The 23,008-nt window shown below is 42.2% G+C and overlaps 1 protein-coding gene across 3 annotated transcripts in view; it reads right to left on the bottom strand.

The window, feature by feature from the left end:
* Nucleotides 1–337: 337 nt before the first annotated feature.
* The window catches only part of ERC1 (ELKS/RAB6-interacting/CAST family member 1), a 274,816-nt gene continuing 252,145 nt past the window's right edge, over nt 338–23,008 (bottom strand). For all 3 annotated transcript variants that reach the window (XM_059471721.1, XM_059471722.1, XM_059471720.1), the window contains 2 exons: nt 18,489–18,677; nt 338–7,134 (listed from right to left, as the gene is read on the bottom strand). In XM_059471721.1, the coding sequence (XP_059327704.1) occupies nt 6,997–7,134; nt 18,489–18,677 (327 nt within the window). In that variant the 3' untranslated portion in view covers nt 338–6,996. The remainder of the gene's footprint in view (nt 7,135–18,488; nt 18,678–23,008) is intronic.

Genomic DNA, 23,008 nt, shown 5'->3' with positions numbered 1-23,008 from the left:
ACTTGGGGAACAGGCAGGAGAGACAAAGGGGACAGCTGACTGTAACAGCAGCTATTTTATCTCCATTCATCTGACCTGTGAGGTTATCTGGGACACCCCTGTGACTGCCAGTTGCTCACCTTCACCTTGTAGGCAGCCCCAGCTGCATCCATGAGCATTCCCAGCCATGGTGTGTAGCCAAACCCCAGCAGGTTTGTCCCACTGGTGCAGGTGGGCAACAACTGGAACCTCAAGCCCGGTGTCAGGGAACAGCCCTGCAGCCTACCTGCCCTCCCATCCTGGGCACACAGGAGAGGACACCAAGCAACACACACCGAAATAAAGACAGGGCCCGGAGTTTTTAAATAATTTTATAATTTCCTGATGAACTTAGTCTGTGAATAAAAAAAGAAGAAAAAAAAAATGAACAAAGTGTTTATATTATCAAGGCAAAGTTGAATAGAACACATTTTCTTTGCAATTTCATTATCCTGTCAGTAACATGACTCCAGCAATAAAACACATACGAGTTGAAGGCAGCGTGCGCGCTTTGCATCACGGACACCGATGTCTCCCGCTGCTGTCACTTCCAAAAGGAATTCAAGCACTAGATCCCATCCCTAAAGCCTGCCTCCCCCTCCACTAAAGTGCAACACGTCTCTTCCAAAGCCAATGAGGGATCTGTGTCTGTGGAGGGGATGGGGCATCCCACAGAATTCCACTCCACAGACGGTTTGTGAGCTTGGTGTGCAGCTCTCCTCATGCACTGCCTCGGAAGGAAACGCCAATATTCTGTTCTAGTGGGCTTGGAGCAGCATGTTGGGCTAGCACAGAAGTTATTCCCCTGTTTGTGGTCCCATTGGATTCGTCCTCCTCCAGCATCTGGACAAATAAAGGCATCTCACACTAAAGCCTCCCCAGTTATACTGTAATGAGTGTGAAATGAGGAGCCAAATGCAGCCACCCCTGGGCAGGGAGGGAAGGAGGACTTGGCCCTGTCCACAGAGAGCTGGGAAGATGGGGCAGATAAAAGGAACAATGTCTACTTCTAAAATTTGGCTTCAAATTTGTTTTTTAAGATAAGCACATTTTATAACAAATAAGAATACACGTGACCAATAGATCAATTTTTTGCCAGTTTCCAAGTGAAAGAAACCAATGTTTTGAACAAAAAGTCCTACCAAAGCACCAAGAACCTAATGGGAATACCTACTTAAAAGCAAATCACACTGACTTGATTTTCAAGATCTGAACTAAGCTTGCAAAATGGGGACAAACAGCATATGGTTGAGTTTGATAATAAAAATACATTCACTTAATGAAATTCTTTACCTGTGTTCATAGGTAAAGCGATTTGTCAGGGTTTGTTTTGTTAACCTTACACACCACTTTAGCCTCATGTTGTTCCTTTCAAGCAATGCAAGTCTGTGATGCAACCAGAGCAGAAAGTGGCTGCCCCATAAATGTGCTTGAGTATGTGACCAACACCAGAGGCAAGGAAATACAACTTTAATAAAAATGAACCTACACAAAAATAACTGCACTAGCTGATCTGCACTTGCTCATGTCCCTGGCATCAAGGGGTGGGATGGAGAAAACAGAAAATTTGGCCAAAGCATTTGGCCCACTCACATCAGTGGCTCCCATCTTAGGGGACACCTGGTGTTGATAACTGTTACCAGAAAAGATTGACTTCCAAAATACTGTTTCATTCTGCCCATTTCTGTCTTACACATGTACAGTATAAACCTGGGAAAGCAGCAATTTATACAGGGTTTGTAACATCTCCTAGGAGGCCAAGTTGCCTTGGACCTCAAAAGCCTGTGAAAGGCAACTGGTTATAATTATAAGCCCACAAATCCTTTCCTGTACAATCCTGAGAGGAGGAGTCATGGCTTTGTTGCTTCTTTACTTGAATTCCTTTTAATGAAATTTATTTTTATATATTTTTAAAAACACATCTTTTTTCAGTTCTACTACTATCTTTTGTTTCAAACCGACAATAGACACACATTGTTGGTAACTGCCCCAGCCTTAGGACCACACAGACAATATCGACAAGCAGAAAACAAAACAGGAAAAAAACACCCCTGAAAAAGTCAGGGGAGATACTGATGACAGGGTTACAGCACTCACCACACACACTGGAAAAAGTCAGGATTTCTGAGTTTATGCTTTTGACACTAAAAAGTTTTGAAACAGTTTTTCTCTTTTTTTCTTTTGTTTTAAAAATAGTCAGCGGATACAGCCATTTTGTTCAGAAGGATCTGCTGTTGCGTAAGGTTCCTTCCATTTATGTGGAAAAAACACTTAAAAACATCATTTTGTTTTAAAACAACCCCTGACACTCCTCTTCCTCACCATGCAGATGAGAGGGTTCAGCAGAGTTGGCCTTGCCAGGCACGATGCCCCCGATGCCCCGTGCCCAGCCCTCCTACCACGGCTCTGCTGGGGCAGTGTTGGTTTTCCAGAGCCTTCCACGGCCTCTTCAGGTCCCTCTTCCTGTGGGGATGTTGAGCTGAGGAGAAGCTTCCTTTCAGTATCAGATGCCTTGGTTGTACTCTTTCCCTTTAGCATTTCACTGGAGTAATTTCAGGGATATACACATTTTTGTATGTAGTGACATTTTTGCTTTAAAATGGTATCAGTGCATGACTCCACATCCTTTGTAAAGACCCCTGCAGTGGCAGCAATTGGCAATTAGTACAGGAGTGGGGACTCAACCCTGTCAACCCTCATCAGATGTAAAAATTTCCCAACAAATTGAGCACTAGCAGCAGGATGGATGGGATTTACAGGGCAAATGAAACAGAGGTGCCCCTTTGGTTCAACAACCAGGGTTATCTCTGCAAGATTTATGACATTTATGCTCCCTTGTGCAAATTTCAGAGCCCTGAAGTGCCAGGAAGTTTTCCAGAGAAGGCATTTTCCAGCCGTGCAACGAGGAACGGCGCACGCGGTTCCGCGCATCACGCCGGACCTTCACCTTCCGTCCCCAGGACTTGGCAAAATCTGGATATTCCACAGAGGGTTTGGCATTTTCTGGAGTGAAAGCTGGTTAAAGGCAAGTCAAAATGAGAGAGAATACTTAGAGAAGCTTGGAGCTTCATCTGGGAGCACGCCAGGTAATTCTGCTTCCAATGGCAAACAGTGCTCCTGTCCTCACCCTGCAATCCTAGTGTTATGTCCTTGTAGTGTTTCACATGAGGTTGGATTCAGAGGAAAGTATGGACTTGGACTTGTGGCTATCATGAGCAAGTGTGGTTGCAGTGTCAGCTTTTACAGGGTACGTGGGCTTCAGAGGCTTCAGTTACTTTTTAGCCCAAACCCTGCCAAAATGACCTACTTAATTTTCTACAAACAGCTCCTGAGCCCTTACATCTCTCAGTTTCTCTGCAAATGACAGCTCAGAAGAAAAGAAGGTAATATTAAAGCAGTTAAAACTTTCACAGCTCCTGTAGCAAATGGAACTTCATTCAACAGGAGAAGAAAAAGCAAATTTCCCCAGGGTCCCTGGGAAGGGGCCCTGATTTCCTAGAGCTGCTGCACTGCAGGACCACTGTGGTAGGAAACTGTCTGCATCTGCCTGGCTGCTGACACTTGGGAATAAGATCTTAAAAGAGCAGTGGTGGGTTAGGCAACTGGATGAGCATTGCAGGGTATGCCACATATGGACCTTCTCCCATGTGCCTCATATGCAATTTCATGATGGGTTATGAGAATAAAATCCCTGTGTTGCCTTAAGGCCAATGGTGTGGCACTCCATGAGAGTGAAAAGAAAAAGCTTTCAGTGGTCACATTCAGCACTGAATGGTGGCCAGCAGTACCTCCCAAACCCCAAAGTTCCTCAAGCTATTCACAGGATCTCTGTCGACACAGGATCAGAGAGGTTACCTGAAATAGTTCAATGGAGATCAAGTCGGATCAAGACTGTTCCTAAATGAGATCTGCTCCCTCCCTGAGAGCACTTCACAGAGGTCTAAGATCAACCTTTAAGATGGGAGCCTACAAGACCTAGGAGATAACAGTGGTTAACGAGAAAAATCACCAGGGCCCAACAACAATTCAGATGGAAGGAACAGCAGGTGTGTGGCTGGCAGATAAAGGACCAAATGGCCAGCGTGAAAACCAGCCAGGCTTGACAAATCCTCCCTGGGAAGAGGCCAGGAGATGTGTAAACAGTGAGCTTCACCCGGCTGCTGGTGCACAGATCCTGCACACGCCGCCCTGACAGCACCAGGCCTTTGGCTGGGGCACTTTGGGCCATAGAAATGCAGCCACAAGCTGAGCTAGAGATGCTGAAGACGCAGCAGCACTTCCCTGCGATGTGTGGGCAACGCAGTAACGCCAGGGAATTGAAATAACAGCCTGAAGTGATCACCCCTCACTCCATCCCCTCCCCCTGCCCCTGCCTCCAGCAGAAACGCTATCAAGGAACATCTCAGTAAGAGGTTTACAAGCAGGAGCCATTTGAACCATCAATAAGGGAAATTCCACAGCTTCTCACAGAGGAAGGATTGTTTTACAGCAGGGAACCAGGGCAGCTGGAGATTTGACCATATAAGTTAATGAGAGAGTCAGGAGGGGCGGCGGTGGCCGATGATGCCGGGCTGATGGCTCTGATGCTTTTACAGGCGGCATTAAATTCCTGGAGTGAGTAATTAGGGGTGATGAGGAAAATGCAAGAGGGAAGATTTCAAAACAACAGCTCCTATGGAAAGGTGCTGACTCAAAGAATGGGACCAGAGGGGTGGCTCTGGGATGGGGCAGGGCCCAGCAGTGGCACAGTCACTGTCTGCTGCCCTTCCGGCATTCCCCCCTTCCACACATCCAGGTTCCCACTGCTCCCCTCACACACCACACACAAAAAACAGCACAGGCTGCTATTACAGGAAGAACTAAAGTTAGCTCTCCTGATTTGCAAAGCACTGGTAATTCCAAATGAATTGGAAAAGGAGTGATTTGCCTCTTCTTTTGAGACTTACTTCTTCCTAGACAGCCTGGCTATGAATGCGGCTCCTTTTGCTGAATTATTACAGCAGAATCAATGGGATGTGATTTATTTCAAATTAGCTAGTTTTCAATAGAGTCTGCTAGTTTTCAATAGGTACATAAGGTTTCAGTTCTGCCCAATTTTCAGTGCTTGTCTGGGAAAAAACTACAAGGTACCTCTTCCCTTACTCAAACTTCTGATCTCCTGATCTGTTAGAAGCAATTGGTCACTTCTAAAGATGAAAACAAGGAGTGAAGGACCAACAGGCGAGCTGTGCTGTGGAGCTGAGAGATGTAAGAAATGCAGCTTTCTTGAAAAGGCCTGGAACATTTTCCTTAGCATAACAACTTAGTGATTAACCTCAAAATGAAGTAAGCTATATGGAATTAAACTGCAGGCTCTGAATGGGAGGTTTACTGAGAAGATCCATAATTAGCTATTAACTAGAAAACCAAGATATCTTCCACTGCTGTGTTATTTAGTCTCCTTTTGCCTTCCCCTCGCTCTCTGAGGTAACATAAGCCAGCCAAAGGGAGCAGCTCCTTTAAGGAGCACATGGGGACATGTTACAGGGCTCTGTCCTGCAGATGCCCCCAGACACACACAACCACTGGCAGCCAGGAAAAAACCTGTCTCCCCATTAATGCATAGTCCAAGAATGAACACCCAAGTCCTACCCATAAAATAGGATTTCTGACTTGCTACCAAACTGCAGACAAACTGATCTGGGATTTCAGGTCATATTACCTATCAGCAGGAGCTGTAACGAGTGTCAAAGGTGGGTGGGAAATAAAACTAAGGCCTCTCATATACACAGAAGAATTGCACTGGTTTAAGTAAAGCTGTGATTTTACACCTATCTACTCAGCTGGGTGCCAACTCCAGCAGAGATGCTCCTCTTCATAAGGGTTATTGCTCTGAACTCAAACTCACTCCTCCTCAATGTAAGCTAAACCAAAATAAATTAAATTATAATTATAGTAAGAAATACGCTACTGGTTTACCTACCTTAGCTTTAAAATTATACTTTTAAGCTAAATGATGCAAATTTCTCATTTACAGAATGCTTAACACTATTCTGATGACAGTCAGTGTTCACAAAGTCATAGCCTGAAAAACTGGACAAACTGTACAAGTTAAAGCTGGGAACTGACCTGTTGACCACACCTGCTTGAAGGGAGAGAGCTCTCTATAGAGTAAGGACACAGGAGACACAGACCTATGATGAGAAACCTCATCTAAAACCCCCCAAAAATCAAAAGATGAAAACAGTTACCTCAAAAAATGGCCCACCTAGCAATTCAGAGTCAGAGCAGTGAACAATAAAATTCCAAGTTAAGTAAACAGAAAGTACCAGTATGCCTACCTTTCTCCCAGCTGCTAGATGAAATGACTAACAGGAGCAAGGAGGGAAACTTTCCTTTCCTCACTCTGTTATTTAAGAACATAAGAAGCATTGAGACAGGCAGCAAGACCTGAGCTAGCTGATGCTGGCCAGCCATGAGCCATGATCAGAGCACACTCAGGTTTGGTTTTAGCACTGTGAAATTCAGGCTTTCAGCTTTCATGAAAATAAAAAACAGGAAGGAGGAAAGAAGACAAGAAGGAAAAAGCAATATATTAATGAAAGGTGAGGGCTACTCTTCTGCAACCTCATGGAGAGCTAGAGCTGCTTGTGTTCAGTGGATCCCCTCTTCTTTGCTCAGTAGACTTGGAAGAGCTCTGCTTAGCTGTATCCAAAAGTCACCACCAACAAAGTCAGCGGGGAATTGGATTCTAAAGTAGAAAGGCAGTGAGAAGATGAATACAAAAACGGCTGATTAATCACAGACTGGAAGAACCTAGAGAGGATGTAGTTCTTAGAAGGGGCTTTTTTTTTTTTTTTTGCCTTTGTTTTCTCTGTCAAAGGTGCACCAGAATTTTCTATTCCTTGTTCTGTGTTTCACACTGCTCTCCACTGCCACAGCTCCGTGGGCTGCCTGGGCCTGGCCCCTGGTGTGCTGCTCCTGGGCTGGTGGCCGGGGTCACGAGGACTCCTCGAGGGCGTTGACGACCTGCTCCAGGATGTCGGGGCAGTGATCCGCGATCTGCTGCAGGATGGCGTTGGCAAACTCCTGCAGCTCCACGCTCTCCCTCTCCCCCTTCTCCAGCTCCTTGTGCAGCTGCAAGGACACAGAAACATGGTCAGCCCCTGCTCTGGACTGTGCTCACTGTGTGACAGCCCTGCCCAGCAGGCTCGGCCGCACCATCACTTTGGGAAGGGAGCTAACAGAGGTGATGTGGCATTCACGTGTTCTGAAAAATCCCTTTGCCCAGGGTTTTTCTCCTGGGAAGCTGAGAAGCCTCAGAGAAAAGGAAAACAATTATTATCTCATTTGCTTCTCCTCTGTTTTGCTCCTTTGCAATGTGTTTGGAGATTGTTTACCAACAGGTAATTGTTTTGACTCATTGGCCAATTACGGCCAAGCTGTGTCAGGACTCTGGAGAGAGTCAAAAGTTTTCATTATTATCTTTTTAGCCTTCTGTAAATATCCTTTCTGTATTCTTTAGTATAGTTTAGTTTAGTATTCTTTAATATAATATAGTATCATAAAAAAATAAATTAGCCTGCTGAGAACATGGAGTCAGATTCATCATTCCTTCCTTCGTCTGGGGGAAATGCAAATACAAGAAGGTGACACATGCTGGGCACTTCCAGCACCTGCATCTTCCCTTGGTGACCCCCTTACCTGGAACTGAATGCTCTCCATCCTCTTTATTTCACTTTTTCATTCTACAGGACCAGGTTTGTCACCTTCCCGGTAAAGACCATGTCCACCTGACTTAACTACTCCTGAATACATTTATTTCCACTTTTTCATTCTACAGGACCAGGTTTTTGTCACCTTCCCAGCCTGAATACATTGTTCTATGATAAATATAAGAAAAACTTCCTCTGTAAAATGTTTCTCTGAAGGCAACCATATTGCAGCAATATGGAGCAATACAGCAGCTTGCTAGTGTACTGCTTTAAATAGTTTGACTTCTATTCATGAACAATGGGATGTTTCATAGGTCATTACTTGAGAATTATTCCTGGTATGAAATCAATAGGAATGTCACATAATTATACATAATGCACCCAAAGTTAACCGGAATTCCATTTTTCCCCAAGGAATTACTAATTTTCAGAAACTCTCTTTCCTAACTCAGCCAGAAGATGACTACACACAATTGCAGTGGAACATACACGATTTTTGTTTACTAACTCTGCATTTCCTGTTGGGTCATTCGTTCTTCAGATCCCTATAATTGGCTCAGAACAGGACACAGAATTTAAAACTTTATATTATTCACTCTGTCTACAGTTTATAAACAGTTTCTCCAACAAGTGGTGTCCCAAACCATTTCACACAACATATGCAAACACAGCTTTTAGCTTTGAGCCTAATGCCATTGCCAGATTTAGGGGCCCACAGAGTCTTAATAAAGAGCAGGAAACATCTGCCTTCAGTAACCTGCTTAGCTGCCCAGCAATTGATAAAGTCCATGCTGGCCTGTGAACTGTGCAAAATCCCAAGGAAGGCTGTAATTTGTGCAAGCATTTTAGGGATTACTGTACTCACAGTGGTCTAGGGACCTCAGAGAACAAGGAGAAGCAGCATCCCTTACTAGGTCAGATGATATGGGTAGATAGGCTGGATAAGCTTTGAAGCAGACAGCCCCGCCCTGTGCTATATACCAAAAAAGTTATTTTATTTGTTTAGTGACAGGATTTTCTTCTAATGAAGTATTCCCTATGAATATATGCATATATGCAGCAGGTACATACACTTATGATGGATTCTGAAGCTTATTTCCAGCTTCTGAAGCCAAAGTTCTTTGTCCCTTTGAGCTGCTGTGAGCAACCATCTTATCTTATTTGAACCTTCTTTTAAATCTTGCATGGTTTAAAATAAATTAATATTATCTGTCAGTTCTGTAACATTTCTTATTTCTAAGTGATTAGTATTTTTATTGGAACTCTACTATGTTAATACAAGACATGGAAAGAATGTCAAACTGGCATTTTTCATGCCTGAAGGGATAACTGTTCATCAGTACACAAATTTGTTGATCTGTGTTTGGCACTTGTGTAACACTGCTCAATGTAGGTTTTAAAAGGAGAGAACTACAAGGCAGCAGCACAGCAGGGATCATTTTACCACTTTAAGAGCACAATGCAGTGGCAAAGGTTAGATTTCTATAATTAAAATTTTAATCAGATACAACAGCATGTCTCTGTTTAGTGATGGTATCAAGCAAAGCACAGCAGATTGTTTCTGCAAGAAACACTGCTTTAAAACAAACAGCCTAAGAACAACCATGGAATAAATAAAAATGCTTTTCAAGAAAGTTATGGTGCAGGCTTCTGTAGACAAAAGTGTGAGAAAGGAAATTAAAAGGGCAAGCGTGCTACACTGTTCCCTTTACTAGGCAGGGTAGCATATAGTAAATTATTGGGGCTTTGCATGCTGAATGTTGGTTTAATGTGTCCTTATGTGCTTTGTTCCTGCTGGCTGCTGCACTCCCAGAACAGCCACAGGAACCCGAGAGGGGCTCCTGCCAAGAATCACAATGCAAAGGCAACCTGATCCTGCTCTGTGGAGTGACATGAGCTGGGAGTGGGGAAAGGAGAGGGAGGGAGCACTCTGGGCTTGGGGAGGCTCTGGGGGAGAAGGGGGGGCTCAGCACTAACCCACAGTGGCTCAGGAATGGCAGGCTGTGCATGGGTGATCAGCCTGGCAGAGGAATTAGCCAGGAACTTACCATGGGTGGGAAGGTCCAGTCAGCAAAGCAGCATTGGGAGAGGCAGAACAAGCAGCCAGGAGTGGTGCTGGATGTTAAAAGCCAGGGGACTGGGATTCAGGGACAGGGTTTGTAAGCCTGGTGAGATCCCAGGAGGCCCCAGGTACAGCAAACCATCCCTGGTGCATTCCTGGGAATGCTCTGAGCCTACAACTCTGAGACAGGGCTGCCCTGTGCCTTCTTGGGCTGGCACAGAGATTGCATGGTGCCACCCATCAGATGGATGGGAGGCCATGGAGCTGGGAGAGAACAAGCAACAGGAGAATCACCCAGCGTTATCATTGTCCTTATCTGGCACCTGCAAGGGTCCTGAGCTCTCAGTCCACGGCAGGAAAACCAGGAGAGGGCAGTGTTAGCAGGGAAAGCAGAGGTCCTGCACCACCACCACCTGCCCAGCCAGCACCCCTCTTACTGGCCTTTCAGCCAAATCCTCCAGGTGAAGGACAAAGCAATTAAATTAATGAAACATTAAAGCACCTGAAAGAGACTGAACTTCAAAACTGAAAGAGGGTTGGTGGAAAAAGGAGAATCCTGCAGGATGTTGTCTTCAGTGGGGCAATACTGCAACATCAGTGAAGTCTCAGTTTCTTGCTCTACTAGTCAGCATTTATGTATTTAATAAGATGCCTTATAAAATCAAGATAAGCCCAACAAAAGAAGCTGATGCCAAAGCTAATAAATCAAATGCAACCAAACAAAAGCAACCAACTTAACCAGAGGAAGAAAATATTTCCAAGAAGAGAGTTTTTGACCACCAGAGCCCAAAAGGAGATGGCTCTGAATGCTGAAGGCCAGCAACAATACTTTACAAATTAGCACAGACAGAAAGTCTACACAGCTGGCTGGCAGATGTCTGTGATGAAACATCTTTGGAAAAATAGCAATGATAGCCTTGAGTTGAGTTTGCTAGCTTCAGAACAGCAAGATTTCATAATGTGATTCCTGCTTCAACAAAGACATCTGAAGTGAGTCTAGGGCTGGTTTGGGCATTTCTAGAGCAGGGATATCATCTCCATTGATGTCACTGCTCTCGGCAGCAGCCGGAGCAGCACACGCCAGCCCTCCATCCACCAAGGGCAACATCCAGTTCCCAGTGCCATCACTGCATTCACCTGCATGTCCAAATTTTAGGGAAGCTTCGTTGAAAGTATTAATATCTGCTCCTGGTTTCCTAGATTTTTCCACTTCTGCTCCTGGTTTCCTAGGTTTTTTTTTTTTTTCCAAATGCAAGATGACATGGTGTTATCCTCCCCCTCCCATTTTTCTATGGAAATAAAGAAATGTGAACAATTCTTTTTTTGTTGGCATTTCCAGCAGTTGAGGATATGAGGACATTCACATACTTGCCTCAAAGAAATGACCAAAAACGAGAAGGCAAAGGCAGATATGTTTTTTGTCTAGTTGATGACACGTAAGAATAGACAGCTCAGAAAGAAAAGGACAGCAAGGACCCCAGAAGTGCTTAATAGTATTTATCTTTGGACAGAACAACAGAAATGGCCTTCAACATCTCAGGGCAGGGGAGAGAAAGCTTGCAGATAATCTGCAATAGATTCAGACACTTTTCAGCACTGCTGCCTTCCTTCCTGTGTTTAGAGCAAGTCATGATAGGAATAATTTTCCATTTAGAGTTAAAAAAATCCCTAACGATTCACCATGAATTTAGCTTCTCTGTTCCAAGATATTTCAGAACTTACTTAAAGATTAGTAGACACTCAGAGTCATATGAATGATTCATTAGAAGATAACTTCATGGTTAAGAAATAGGATGCTATGGTTTTATATGCAAACTGGGTGAACTGTGCTGCTGCTCTGCAGAACCTTTGTGGCCTCTGCTTTTCCCATAATGCAAACAAGGCGTAATCAAACTAAGATTCTTTAAAACTTATTTATACTCCCCAGTGTGATTTTTGCCTCATTAACAATTCCACAGAAACACTGATGAAAAAGGGCAAACACAGATAAACTGGTGTCTAATCTTGGGCTATGGACAGTAAACGTGAATACAGAATATGAGGAGCTTGTAGAGCAGCACAAAAAGAAAGTTAGTGGAGAACTCCTCTAAGGATACGATACCAGGATATAAAATTATGTTTTTCCAAAGTTCAAGTCTTTCTGGATCAGGTTATGGCTAGTCTGAAAAACACATTTAGAGCTTAAAGTAACACAAGTAAGCACCAATAAGAGATTACACTGATTTAATCTAAGCCTTTGTTTTGTCTCCGGTTAAATTTCACTGCAGCTCAGGCAAATGGTCAAGAGCTTTTGCATCTACCCAGATAAACCAGTGGAAATACATGTGTTTGATGCAGTGAGAGCTAATTACATAAAAACCTTTATTTCTCAACTATGTACCTATAAAAGAGCCCAAAGAAAGGGCTACAAGTATGGAAATCCAGTCTGACAAATTTCAAAAACAAAAGAAGAAAAGTTTTTAATGTAAACCCTTGAATATTTCTGCTCCATCTGGAAATTTGGGGTTTATGTTAACTCTTTCAAAATACTTAAAAAGCATGCATTTAAAAATTAAAGTAAGATTTCAAATGAAACAGTCTTGTCTTTTTAAATAATATCTACAATGCACATCGGCCATTTTTATTTGTGCATGGAATTACTAATTTTGACTAAAATATTAACTATTCCTAACTTGAAAAGAGATCTAAAGCCAAGCAGAATCCACAGCAGTAGCTCAGCATCAGGAGATGCTGCACAAAGCTGTCACAAGAACCAGGGTGTCTGAGCAAGGGCCAGAGTAACAGAATTTACTACTAGGAGCAAAACATGAGGAGAGGTGAGCTGGCCTTGAGAAAACAAGGGAACAGCTCAGGGTTGTACCTTCTGCTTGTAGGGACTGCTTCCAATGAGACCACTCTCATTTTCTGACACACCACACACACACACAAAATGCTTGATGATGTCCTGAAATCAGTGTTTTCCCTTTTATATCTCTTTTCAAGTTAGGAGTTATTAATGTTCCTGATTGATAGTATGCATTGTAATTAATATTAGCAATTTCATGGACAAATAAAAATGAGTGATGTCATGGCATTGAGGCTAACTCACAGATAACACTTGTGATTTTAACCAGTATTTAAGAACTATGACACTGTTCTCATCCTCACCCAAACCATTAAATATGAAAGTTTAAAACACTTTAAAATGTAACAATTTTAGAGAATTCCCATATCCATTGCTTTCTCAACCAAACTCAGGAAATAGATTTGCACATGAAGAAGGATATAAATTGTTGCAATTATTACTTCTAATTTCTAACAGAGACCAGAAGTGGACTGTTTAACTTTAAAATACATTATGCATTCCCATAACATTACAAATTAAAAATAAATGACATAAATCAAGTGGGGGAAGATAACAAGCTAATAGAAGAGCAGTCAGAGAAGGAAGACAAGGGTAGTTGAAGTAACTCTGAAGTAACAGAGTAATTTAGAATTACTAAATGCAAATCATAGCAGAGTAATTTCTTTACAGAAACTAAGTAAGTTGAGTAATTCCTCACAGATGACACAAGAACACCAGCAGAATCTGAACAAAGAAGTACACAGGATGTTTATAAAATAACTATTTGTACTTTAGAGTAAAGTTTATCCCACTTGCAATATTGTTTGTATAACAAATCAAAATATGTGTTGAATATTTTCAGGATTTACCAATCAAATATGCAGGTTTAAAATGAAATTTGACAGCTACGGGTATGAGGTTTGGTGTCCTTTTGTACAGAAAGCTTACCATTGCTGTGTGGAGGCTGAAATGTGAATTTCAAGGTAAATGTTGTTCCTTGGAACCAAGCCATGCCTCTTCAGCTGACACAGCAGGTTGTGAGTGCTGCAGTGAAGTGACATTATAACCTTTCTCCTCCCTCTGTTCGGGCAGCTGAGCAGAAAAGGCATTCCTGATTTCCTGGGAGAGGATCAGCAAGCAGGAATCCCTAGAAGGGCTGTGCTTGGCTGAAGCTGGTGCACAGGGAAAGGGAAGACAACCTTCCTGCACAACAAAGGCTCTTGGATGATCAGTAAGATCATTAAGATTAAGCAGGTCACTTGTGAGAGGGCCTCAGGTGGAAATGCACCTGCCCAGGTGCCCCAGACTGCTGCTGATGCCCAGGTCACAACGCAAACACCGCCAGAAACACCAGGGGAGGAGGAGGGAGAGGATGAGTGTGCAGGGAACAAATGGTGCTTCAGGGCCAGCAGGAACTGGCAGGACCCCCAGAGCCTGAGGAAGCCAGGACATGCTGGGCATGGCTGGAAAGAGCCTCTGATGGCAGGGAGCCAGGGGGAAAAATGCCTCCTACTCCTAGGGTTAAGAAAATTATTTTAATTGTATAGATCTTCTGCTGGAAGAAATAGTTTTTTCCAAATATCAGCGCAGGACCTATTGAAAATAAGAAATTCTATGTAATACAAGGTTCTGCACATTTACAGCTGGATTTGAGGTGCTAAGAAACATTGCTGATAGTCCTTAAGCTATCAACAAACCTAACACTGCTGCCTACTCCTAATATCTGGTTGCTCTGATTTTTTTGGCTCTTTTTATTTTCTCACACTGCTACCTCTCAACCCCAGTGCAGTGCACCACCTCTAACACACTGAAGTGAGGATTTTCAGCAAATTCCAGTTTCTACTCCATTTTTTTCATTTTTTTATTCTACTCCATTTTTTTTCTACTCAATCCTTTTTTTTTTTTTTTTGTACAGATAAGAGCAAAACAAAACCCAAACTAGAAATAAAAGTGTGGACCATATAATTATGTTCTTAATGCCATTTCCTTTCATAAAGGACTAAAATCCCACACTTACAGGCAACTGTCTGAAATGTGAGACAGAGCAGTCATTCTACAGAGCTCAAGGATATTAACATAATGATACCTCTAGGACAAAGTGAAAGAAAATATGGTATTTAATAGAAATTGCTAGGATAATGCAATTATTTATAATGAATGAATGGAATTTTTATTTCTGAGTGTCAAGACTTTGAACATTCCTCTTTCCTTCTGGTAACTTTGTTTTTTTAATAAGGAAAGTCAAATAGGACATGAATTGGTTGAAGGATGACAGTTCCAGAAACAGTAGTGGGCAGCTTATTTGGGGACATTTGGTCAGAACTGACTCAAAGGGACATTTTCCACCACAGGAATAATTTAATGACATGGTTCTGAGCTGTATAGATCATTTACTGTCCACAGCTTAGTCTAATATATTATTTTAGATTAGGTTTTGAGACACCATATACTCATAAGCGCTGGCTTCAATTCTTCATTACTAATGGACCAAAATTTTACTACAGTAAGTCAGCCTACACAACATCTTTGATAAAATGCCAACAAAGAATGATTTAGTACCTTGGCCCCACAGCTTGATTACAATCAATCTTCCCCAGGGATGTGGTCACAGCCCCAGGCCTGACAGAGTTCAAGAAGTGTTTGGATAATGCTCTCAGGCACCTGCTGGGATTCCTGGGAATGTTTTGTGCAGGGATAAGAGCTGGATTCAATGATGCTTGTGGGTCCTTTCCAACTCAGCATATTCTGTAATCAGCTCAAGTCACTAAGGACTATCACTGAACTTAATGGTAGTGTTGAGACACTATTATGGATGAGAGGCACCAATTACCAGTCAAACTTTGAGACTACAAAATTATTTATGTGGCAACAAATTCCCCTTAGATCCATGGTGTTGATGCTGGCAGATACTTTTCCAACAACTATTTGTACATTAATTATTGTGGGTGTACCACAAGAGTGAGAAGGTTAAATCTACTTCATTTACCAGTTGTATCCACCAAAGAAGCCACAGAAAACTCCTGATTTTTGTACCTGAACCTCCCCAGCAGGGATGAAAGACCTACCAAGTATATTGGTTATGATGAAACAGCAAACCAACTTTTGCCAACAGAAGTTGCTGCAGAGGGAAATAACAACTCCAAAAGCAGCAGTATGAAAAATTCTTAACTATTTATAAAAAAAATTCAAAGCAACCAAACCAAACTAGGTAATCTCATTGGTGAGAAGTGGCTACGTTGCCATCATGCTTAAATATTATTGGTGTTGGTTAAATGTATCCTCCCTAATCATGTTAGCACTTCTTAACATTCAAGGGGATTAATTTTTTCCCACTGAGGCTTGTAAAGCATTATCTACAGAAGATCATATTAGAAGGGACAGGAGTGAATTTAATGCACTGGATTTGAGGTAATTTATGAAACTCATTAAAATTCCAAAGATGCAAAATGGGTATTCTGTGATGGGTTTCTGCATATCTGGAGAACTGATTCCCACTCCCCATGGGAATACTTTAAGCACAAAGGAAACTCTGCAGCTAGAAACAGAAAAGCTCCATGGCTTAAATGAAAAGTCTGCTTTGTAAATTGAAATATATCATTAGTTTGTGTTTTGCAGCTGAAGCTTCTTAAATACCATCTGAGTGACTATGGGAAAGCAGAAGAGACAGCTACATTTTATTTCAGCTGACATTATTTATGCTTGAGAATCGTGAATGGAGAAGTAACTTTAAACAACTGTGGTGACAGCAGTGCAGAATTAAGACAATAATGTGAAAGGACAGAAAAAGAATTCTTTTCTCTCTCCAGAACAACTTAGGTAATTCCCTTTTCTCACAATTTCTCACAGTGCTTTTTTTACTGTGTGACCCATAAATGTTGCTCATGGACTAGCAAAGTTTTAATGGGAAATATTTTTTTTGGGCTTACTATTCAGAAGAACTTGACAAAGAAATCTTTTCCTATTTTCTTTACTCACATTTCTTGATCAATAGCAAATACTGCCTGTCCCCACAGATTCTGATTATATATGAAGACCCCACAGCTATAACTAATGAGGAAATTTATTTCAGTGATATCCAAACTTTGCCCATATCCACTCTCATTTTAACAGGTGCCTCCCATACATACCTATAGGTTTTGTCACCCACTGCTTCATCCTAATCTGACAGACAAGGTGGTTCAAAATAATTTGCCTCATGTTTTGATTTATACCATAGGAGCTGTAAGGCTTTAACAGAGGAGGATGGCATGCATAAAAATGAAGACATTTTAATCCTGTACCAGTGATTACAGAAGCCAGGAGGCTCTGAAGGGAAAAGGAATGTGTCATGCCTATAGAGGCAAATGTAGATATTGAGGGAGGCACACAGTACATGCTGAATCAGTGAAAGGATGAAGACAGGTACAAAAAGAGAGCATGACTGTTGTGTACCATCTTGGCCCTGTTACAGGCATATTTATCCCCAGAGGTCTGCTCTTTTTGAATTTTCAGACATGCTTTTGCTGGTTTCCTGCAATTTCACTGCTCTCTCCAATTTTTGAATCAAAATTCAGTCTTGATTAGAAAGTTCAAGGAAATTAGTTTTAAAATCACAAAGGAAGAAAACCAAAGGTGAAGTGTTCAAGACAGGCTCAACATATGTTCACTGACCCACAAATCCCCTTTTAACTCTATAGGCCTTACACTAGCTTGCATGCACTGGATAGAGTTTGGTATAAAACATATGGAAGTGAATAGTTAAAGATTTGGCACAGTCATTCAAAGTCAGGGTTAAAAAGACAAAACTTGTCACATTTAGTTCTGGTACAAGTTTCTTGCAGTACTTTAATTACAAAAAAAAAAAAAGTAATTAAGTAATATAGGATTAGAACAGTAAAGTAAAGAAATTGAAAAGAGAACTAGGAATGAGTTAGAAAAAAGGTTGTAGGGAATGGTGAATTATAATCCACAAACAAGAGAGAAAAAACTGCCAATGAAGGGACTAAGGAAGTCAAGACATTACCAGAGCTGGGTGAAAGGAAGATTATTTCAGAAGATGATTTATAACTAGACTGACAGCCTCTTGTGGAGACATCCTCTGACAAACTCTTATTAAATTCTTTCAGTTCTGTATTCCAAAACTCCTGGAAGTATACAGTTGGGTTTCTAAAGTCACTGTGTGTGTGTGTGTAGATAAGCACACTGTATCACATCCAGCACACTGAGTCCAATCTTGACTCAATGCAATCCAAACTAGAGTTATCCAGTTCCCACAAAAAGTACCTGAAAAACCATTTCTCATTTTTTTACAAAAATATAGAGCTCAAGTGCATAAATGCCTACTGGACACCCTTTGCTGTGACCTTCCAGAAGAATACTGCTTCATTTTTTCTCGATGTTTGTGGGCACATACTCATGGTAAGGTAAGGTGGGTAAGCAGCAGAAATTACTGGAAGAATAGTCTGTAGCAGCAGGTAAGGACACTGCATTCACTTATATAAAGAGACTAATAAAAATGTGTCAATTAAAATATATATGGTTTATATAATTAAAGATTTAAGATCTTGAAGACTACATTGAATTATAGAGAGCAGCTAAAATTTGTTAACAGTTAAAACATGGCAAAAGTGAATATTTTTTGGTATCTTGGTACCTTGCAATTTGATTTCCCATGAGTGTGGAAATGCATGGCCCCAAGTACAGATAAAAGAGCAGATGGAATTCCATAATGAATAATAATATAATCATAAATTTAAAAAATTACTGACTGCTTTTATCAGCTGAAGAGTTCATCTTTGCTACCTGCTTTCACCACTCACAACATGGTTTCACCACGTTTTGGTGCGGCACACCAGTAAAGCCCCAACCAGCAAGTCCAGGGCCTTGTTCAGAGCTGAACCCACAAACTCACCTGCTCCTGGGTCATCTTGTGCAGCTCCTTCTCCCAGGCTGCCTGGTCATCATCCAGGTGGTAGGAGGCCGGCGGGGTGAGCCCACGCAGGATCAGGGGGTCGCGCTCGTGGCACAGCGCTGTCAGATGGCCGATGTACAACTTCAACTTGCTGCGGTTCTGGTCAAGTTCTAAGAGGGGCTGAATTATCTGAAAATAAGAGAGCACAGACAGTGAGAACACCCAAGCAGTGATGAAGGCAAAGATCAGCCTCTAAGTTACAATCTTGTCCAGCTTCACAGTGGAAGAAACCTGAACACTCTTTCCCTTGTACTTCTGGTCCATAATGTACCAACCATCCAGAAGGAAACCAAAGACACTGGTATTGTATTTGCATTCCCCCCAGATGAAGGAAGGAGTGATGAACCTGACTCCATGTTCTCAGAAGGCTAATTTATTATTTTATGATACTATATTAAAGAATGCTATACTAAAGAATACAGAAAGGATGCTTACAGAAGGCTAAAAAGCTAATAATGAATTCTCGCGACTCTTTCCAGAGTCTCAACACAGCTTGGCCCTGATTGGCCAAAGAGTGAAAACACCTCACACCAGAAATCCAATTAAACAACCACCCTTTGGTAAACAATCTCCAGACACATTCCACATGAGCAAAACAGAGCAGAAGCAAATGAGACAATTATTGTTTTCCTTTTTCTCTGAGGCTTCTCAGCTTCCCTGGGGAAAAATCCTGGGTGAAGGGATTTTTCAGAAAATATGAATGTCACAAACAGCCTGAGACCCAAGCAGTGATGAAGGCAAAGATCAGCCTCTAAGTTACAATCTTGTCCAGCTCCACAGTGGAAGAAGCCTGAACACTCTTTCCTTTGTACTCCTGGTCCATAATGTACCAATTATCCAGAAGGAAACCAAGGACACTGGGGAGAGGATCCAATGGTGACAGCTGTGTGATTAGACTGGGAAATAATGATGATATGGATGAAAAATGAAACCATATTAAACTGAATGCATTAACTCTACTGATTATCCAACAGTACTTTGGTAAAGTACTTAAAAAAAATTCTGATAATAGGTGTCTGTCCAATACTTGTCCAAAAGCAATGTCAATATAGATTTTTAGCTTGTTTTGCCAACAAATATTTCATTGTAAATTAAGTAGGCAATAAACACGTTCTAAAGAGAATAGCTTCAAATTATGCCAAAACACAACAAATCTAAGATGATTGCATCTCTACTGCAGAAATTGGATAGAGATATATCTTCACCAGAAAGTTAAAATTTAATTTTTTATAATGCTTTAGATAGTTAAGGTATAGTCTTCTATAGTTTCGAAATGGCAATGACTTTTATTAAATAGGCCAGACTCTATATAACAAACTAAAAAAGTGAAATCAAAAGACTTTAATAAAGTACTATTTTATTTCATTATACTTTACCCAATCTGAATATAATCACTGTTCCTTAATGCAATCCAAACCAGAGTTATCCAGCTCCCATAAAAAGTATCTGAAGAACCACTTCTCAATTCTTTACAAAAATATAGAGCTCAAGTGCATAAATGCCTACTGGGCATCCTTTGCTGTGACCTTCCAGAAGAATACTGCTTCATTTTTGTAGATGTTTGTGGGCACATATTCAAAACTGCAGTAATGCAAACCTCTAAAGGTTTGCTGCTGATGAAAAATTAGGGAAGAACTGGGCTTAGGGCCTCCTTTCCATAAAATGAGGTGCTGGGCAGGGAGAGCGGGGAAGCCCTGCCAAAGTCCCAGCAATTTCTATTGGTGTTCCCAGGCAGAGGCTGCACCTGCTGTTTGTTACTGGGCTGGGGATATCTTTCCAATAGGGCGCCTCTGACCCTGCTAATGAATAAGGAGTGAGATAATCTCTGAGTCAACAAAACAGGGTGCTGGCATGACTTTCAACAAAGATTCTGGCTTTGACCCCTTTTAATAAGGCTGTCAGGGCTCACTTGTTTTGTTTCTAACACTGTTTTACATGGATTAGTTGCTGTAGAGTGTGAGGATCTGAGAGGCACGGCTGAGCAGCTAACTAATGTCAGGCTCTGTGTCCTGCTGAGCTCAGCAGCCCACAGCAGCACATCAGGGTGCTGCCACACCCACAGGCAAACAGGGAGAGGATTCAGGCAAGAAACCTGCACAGGAGAGAGTGTAAGGTCATGTGCTTTAGTAAAAACCTGTACAGCCTTGGGGCAACCTCTGCTGTATATGCATATATAAACACACATACAAAAATAATGCTTTGTTATATCAGGACAGGATGAGGGGACAAGGAGGTGGATGGAACCCTGGCTGAAGGGCAGACCCCAGAGGGTCCCAGATCCCTGTAATTAGTGGCACTGGGTCTAGCTGGAGGCTTGTCACTAGTGGTATTCTCCAAGGGTCAGTACTGGGCCCAGTGTTGTTTAACTTATTCACCAATGACTTGGATGAAGGGGCAGATGTCTCCCCAGCAAGTTCACTGATGACACAGAGCTGGCAGGAGTGGCCAATACCCCAGAGAGCTGTGTCCCTTCAGAGGGACCTCGACAGGTTGGAGAGATGGGCAGGAAGTAGTTGGAAATTCCACAAAGGCGAGTGCAGGGTACTGCACCTGGAGAGGAACAACCCCATGTATCACCACAGGCTGGGGCTGACCTGCTGGGAACAAGCTGCCCATGAGCTGGCAGTGTGTCCTTGTGGCCAAGAGTATCCTGGGGTGGATTAGGAAGAGCATTTACAGCACGTCAAGGGAAGTGATCCTGCCCCTCTGCTCTGTTCTGCCCTGGTGAGGCCACACCTGGAGTGCTGTGTCCTGTTCTGGGCTCCTCAGGACAAAAGGGACATGGAGATCTGGGAGAGGAGCCAGTGAAGGGCAACAAAAATGGTGAGGGGACTGGAGCATCTCTCTTACAAGGACAGGCTCAGGGAGCTGGGCCTGTTCAGCCTTGAGAAGGGGACCTTATCAATGTCTGAGCATCTAAAGGGAAGGTGTCAGAGGATGGAGCCAGGTTTTTGGTGGTACCAGGTAACAGAACAAGAGACCATGGGCAGAAACTGATGCGCAGAAGTTCCAATAGTCAATAGTCACTATGGTAGTTATTGGACTATCATAACTTGGACTATCATAGTCCAATCAATGTAGCTGCCTTGCATTCTTTTCAGATACCACAGTCTCTTCAACATCCATCAGATGTGCAGATTCCAGTCTGAAAACAATCTGTCTGGATAACTTTCCTGGCTATTCTTAGTGAACAGAAACCCTCCTTGATGAAGAGAAAGCAGAGCTATCTAGCAAGTAAGAATGGAAGATTTTCATACAACAGTTCATACGACTGCTCAGGGATAAATCCCCTTTCCAAGCACATTCCTCCTGCACCCTTCCCCCTTTTACCTCGAGCTGGAAAGAGGCCAAATGAGGCGTGTGAAAGTTCTTAACCAGCATCCCCCTAACGCTGTTCACAGAGCAATCATTCCCCTCACTTGGGATCCATTAAAAGCTGCCAGTCAAGTAGGAAGTGCCCTTATATCTGTGTTCCTGCCCTATCTAATTTGAACTGGCCACTTAGCAAGAGGCACTGTGCTTCCCACACAGCAGAGCTGCCCCTGCCTTATCTCAAGAGGGTGTAAGAGCATTTGCTAAGTGGAAAAGCATGGCAGGGCTGGGTTCACAGCCCACACCGTGTTCTCATGCTCAGCTCAGAGCTGCAGAGCTTTCTAGGAAAACAGTGGGTAAACACAGCAAACCCAGGAATATCTTCTGAAGCAGCCCTCATTCATTCATTGCCCTGATAGGTTTAGGCCATCCTCATCAATGCATGGAATGAAGTCTGCTTAATGCACCCTCAACCTCAGAATATTGCTAATGGCCAGCTAAGTTTGACAGCATTTCACTAAAAAAGGCAATCACTACAACTGAGGCACATTTCTGAGGCAGAAATGTGAAATGCCTGACAAACCTCTCATGCAAACCCAAACCAATTCAACCAACTAATAAAGATACTTGTGAACATAGTCCAAATTCAACTTGAGATTTTGTAAATTTAAAAAAAGTCTGTGACTATGATAAATGTGAATCTAACTGTAGTTGTACAAGTCATTAGGCCAAAAAAGCTTTAGAATGAAATGATACTGCTTCTTCAATGGTGGTCCTACTGTCACTGCACAATGATCAACGGAAATATGGGTAAGTGAATTTCAAATTTTATATGCTAAGTCTCTGCTTAAATATCTCTATGTACACAGCAGTGTCTACTGGAAATATGCAAAAAATACATAGGTGTTTATTTGGAAAACAAAACCAGCAATGTCCACAGACATCTGCAGAATAAAGAGTGAGTTTAATCAATGTGCAATTCACCACAACCAGGAGCTTTAAATTATGCCTTCTCCAGGCAGAAGGGTTAATGACCTGGTCACCTTTCTCCCTGCTAACAATCCCTTTTTCTCTGAAGGAAGCTACCACTTTTCTTTTTCAGAACCAAATACTTTACTAATTTCAGAGAATACCTTCTAAATCTCTAC

The sequence above is a fragment of the Ammospiza nelsoni genome, chromosome 5 (assembly GCF_027579445.1).
Source record: "Ammospiza nelsoni isolate bAmmNel1 chromosome 5, bAmmNel1.pri, whole genome shotgun sequence".
NCBI lineage: Eukaryota > Metazoa > Chordata > Aves > Passeriformes > Passerellidae > Ammospiza > Ammospiza nelsoni.
The sequence above is the reverse complement of the archived record's forward strand: the minus strand, read 5'-3'. Positions and strand labels throughout refer to the sequence as shown.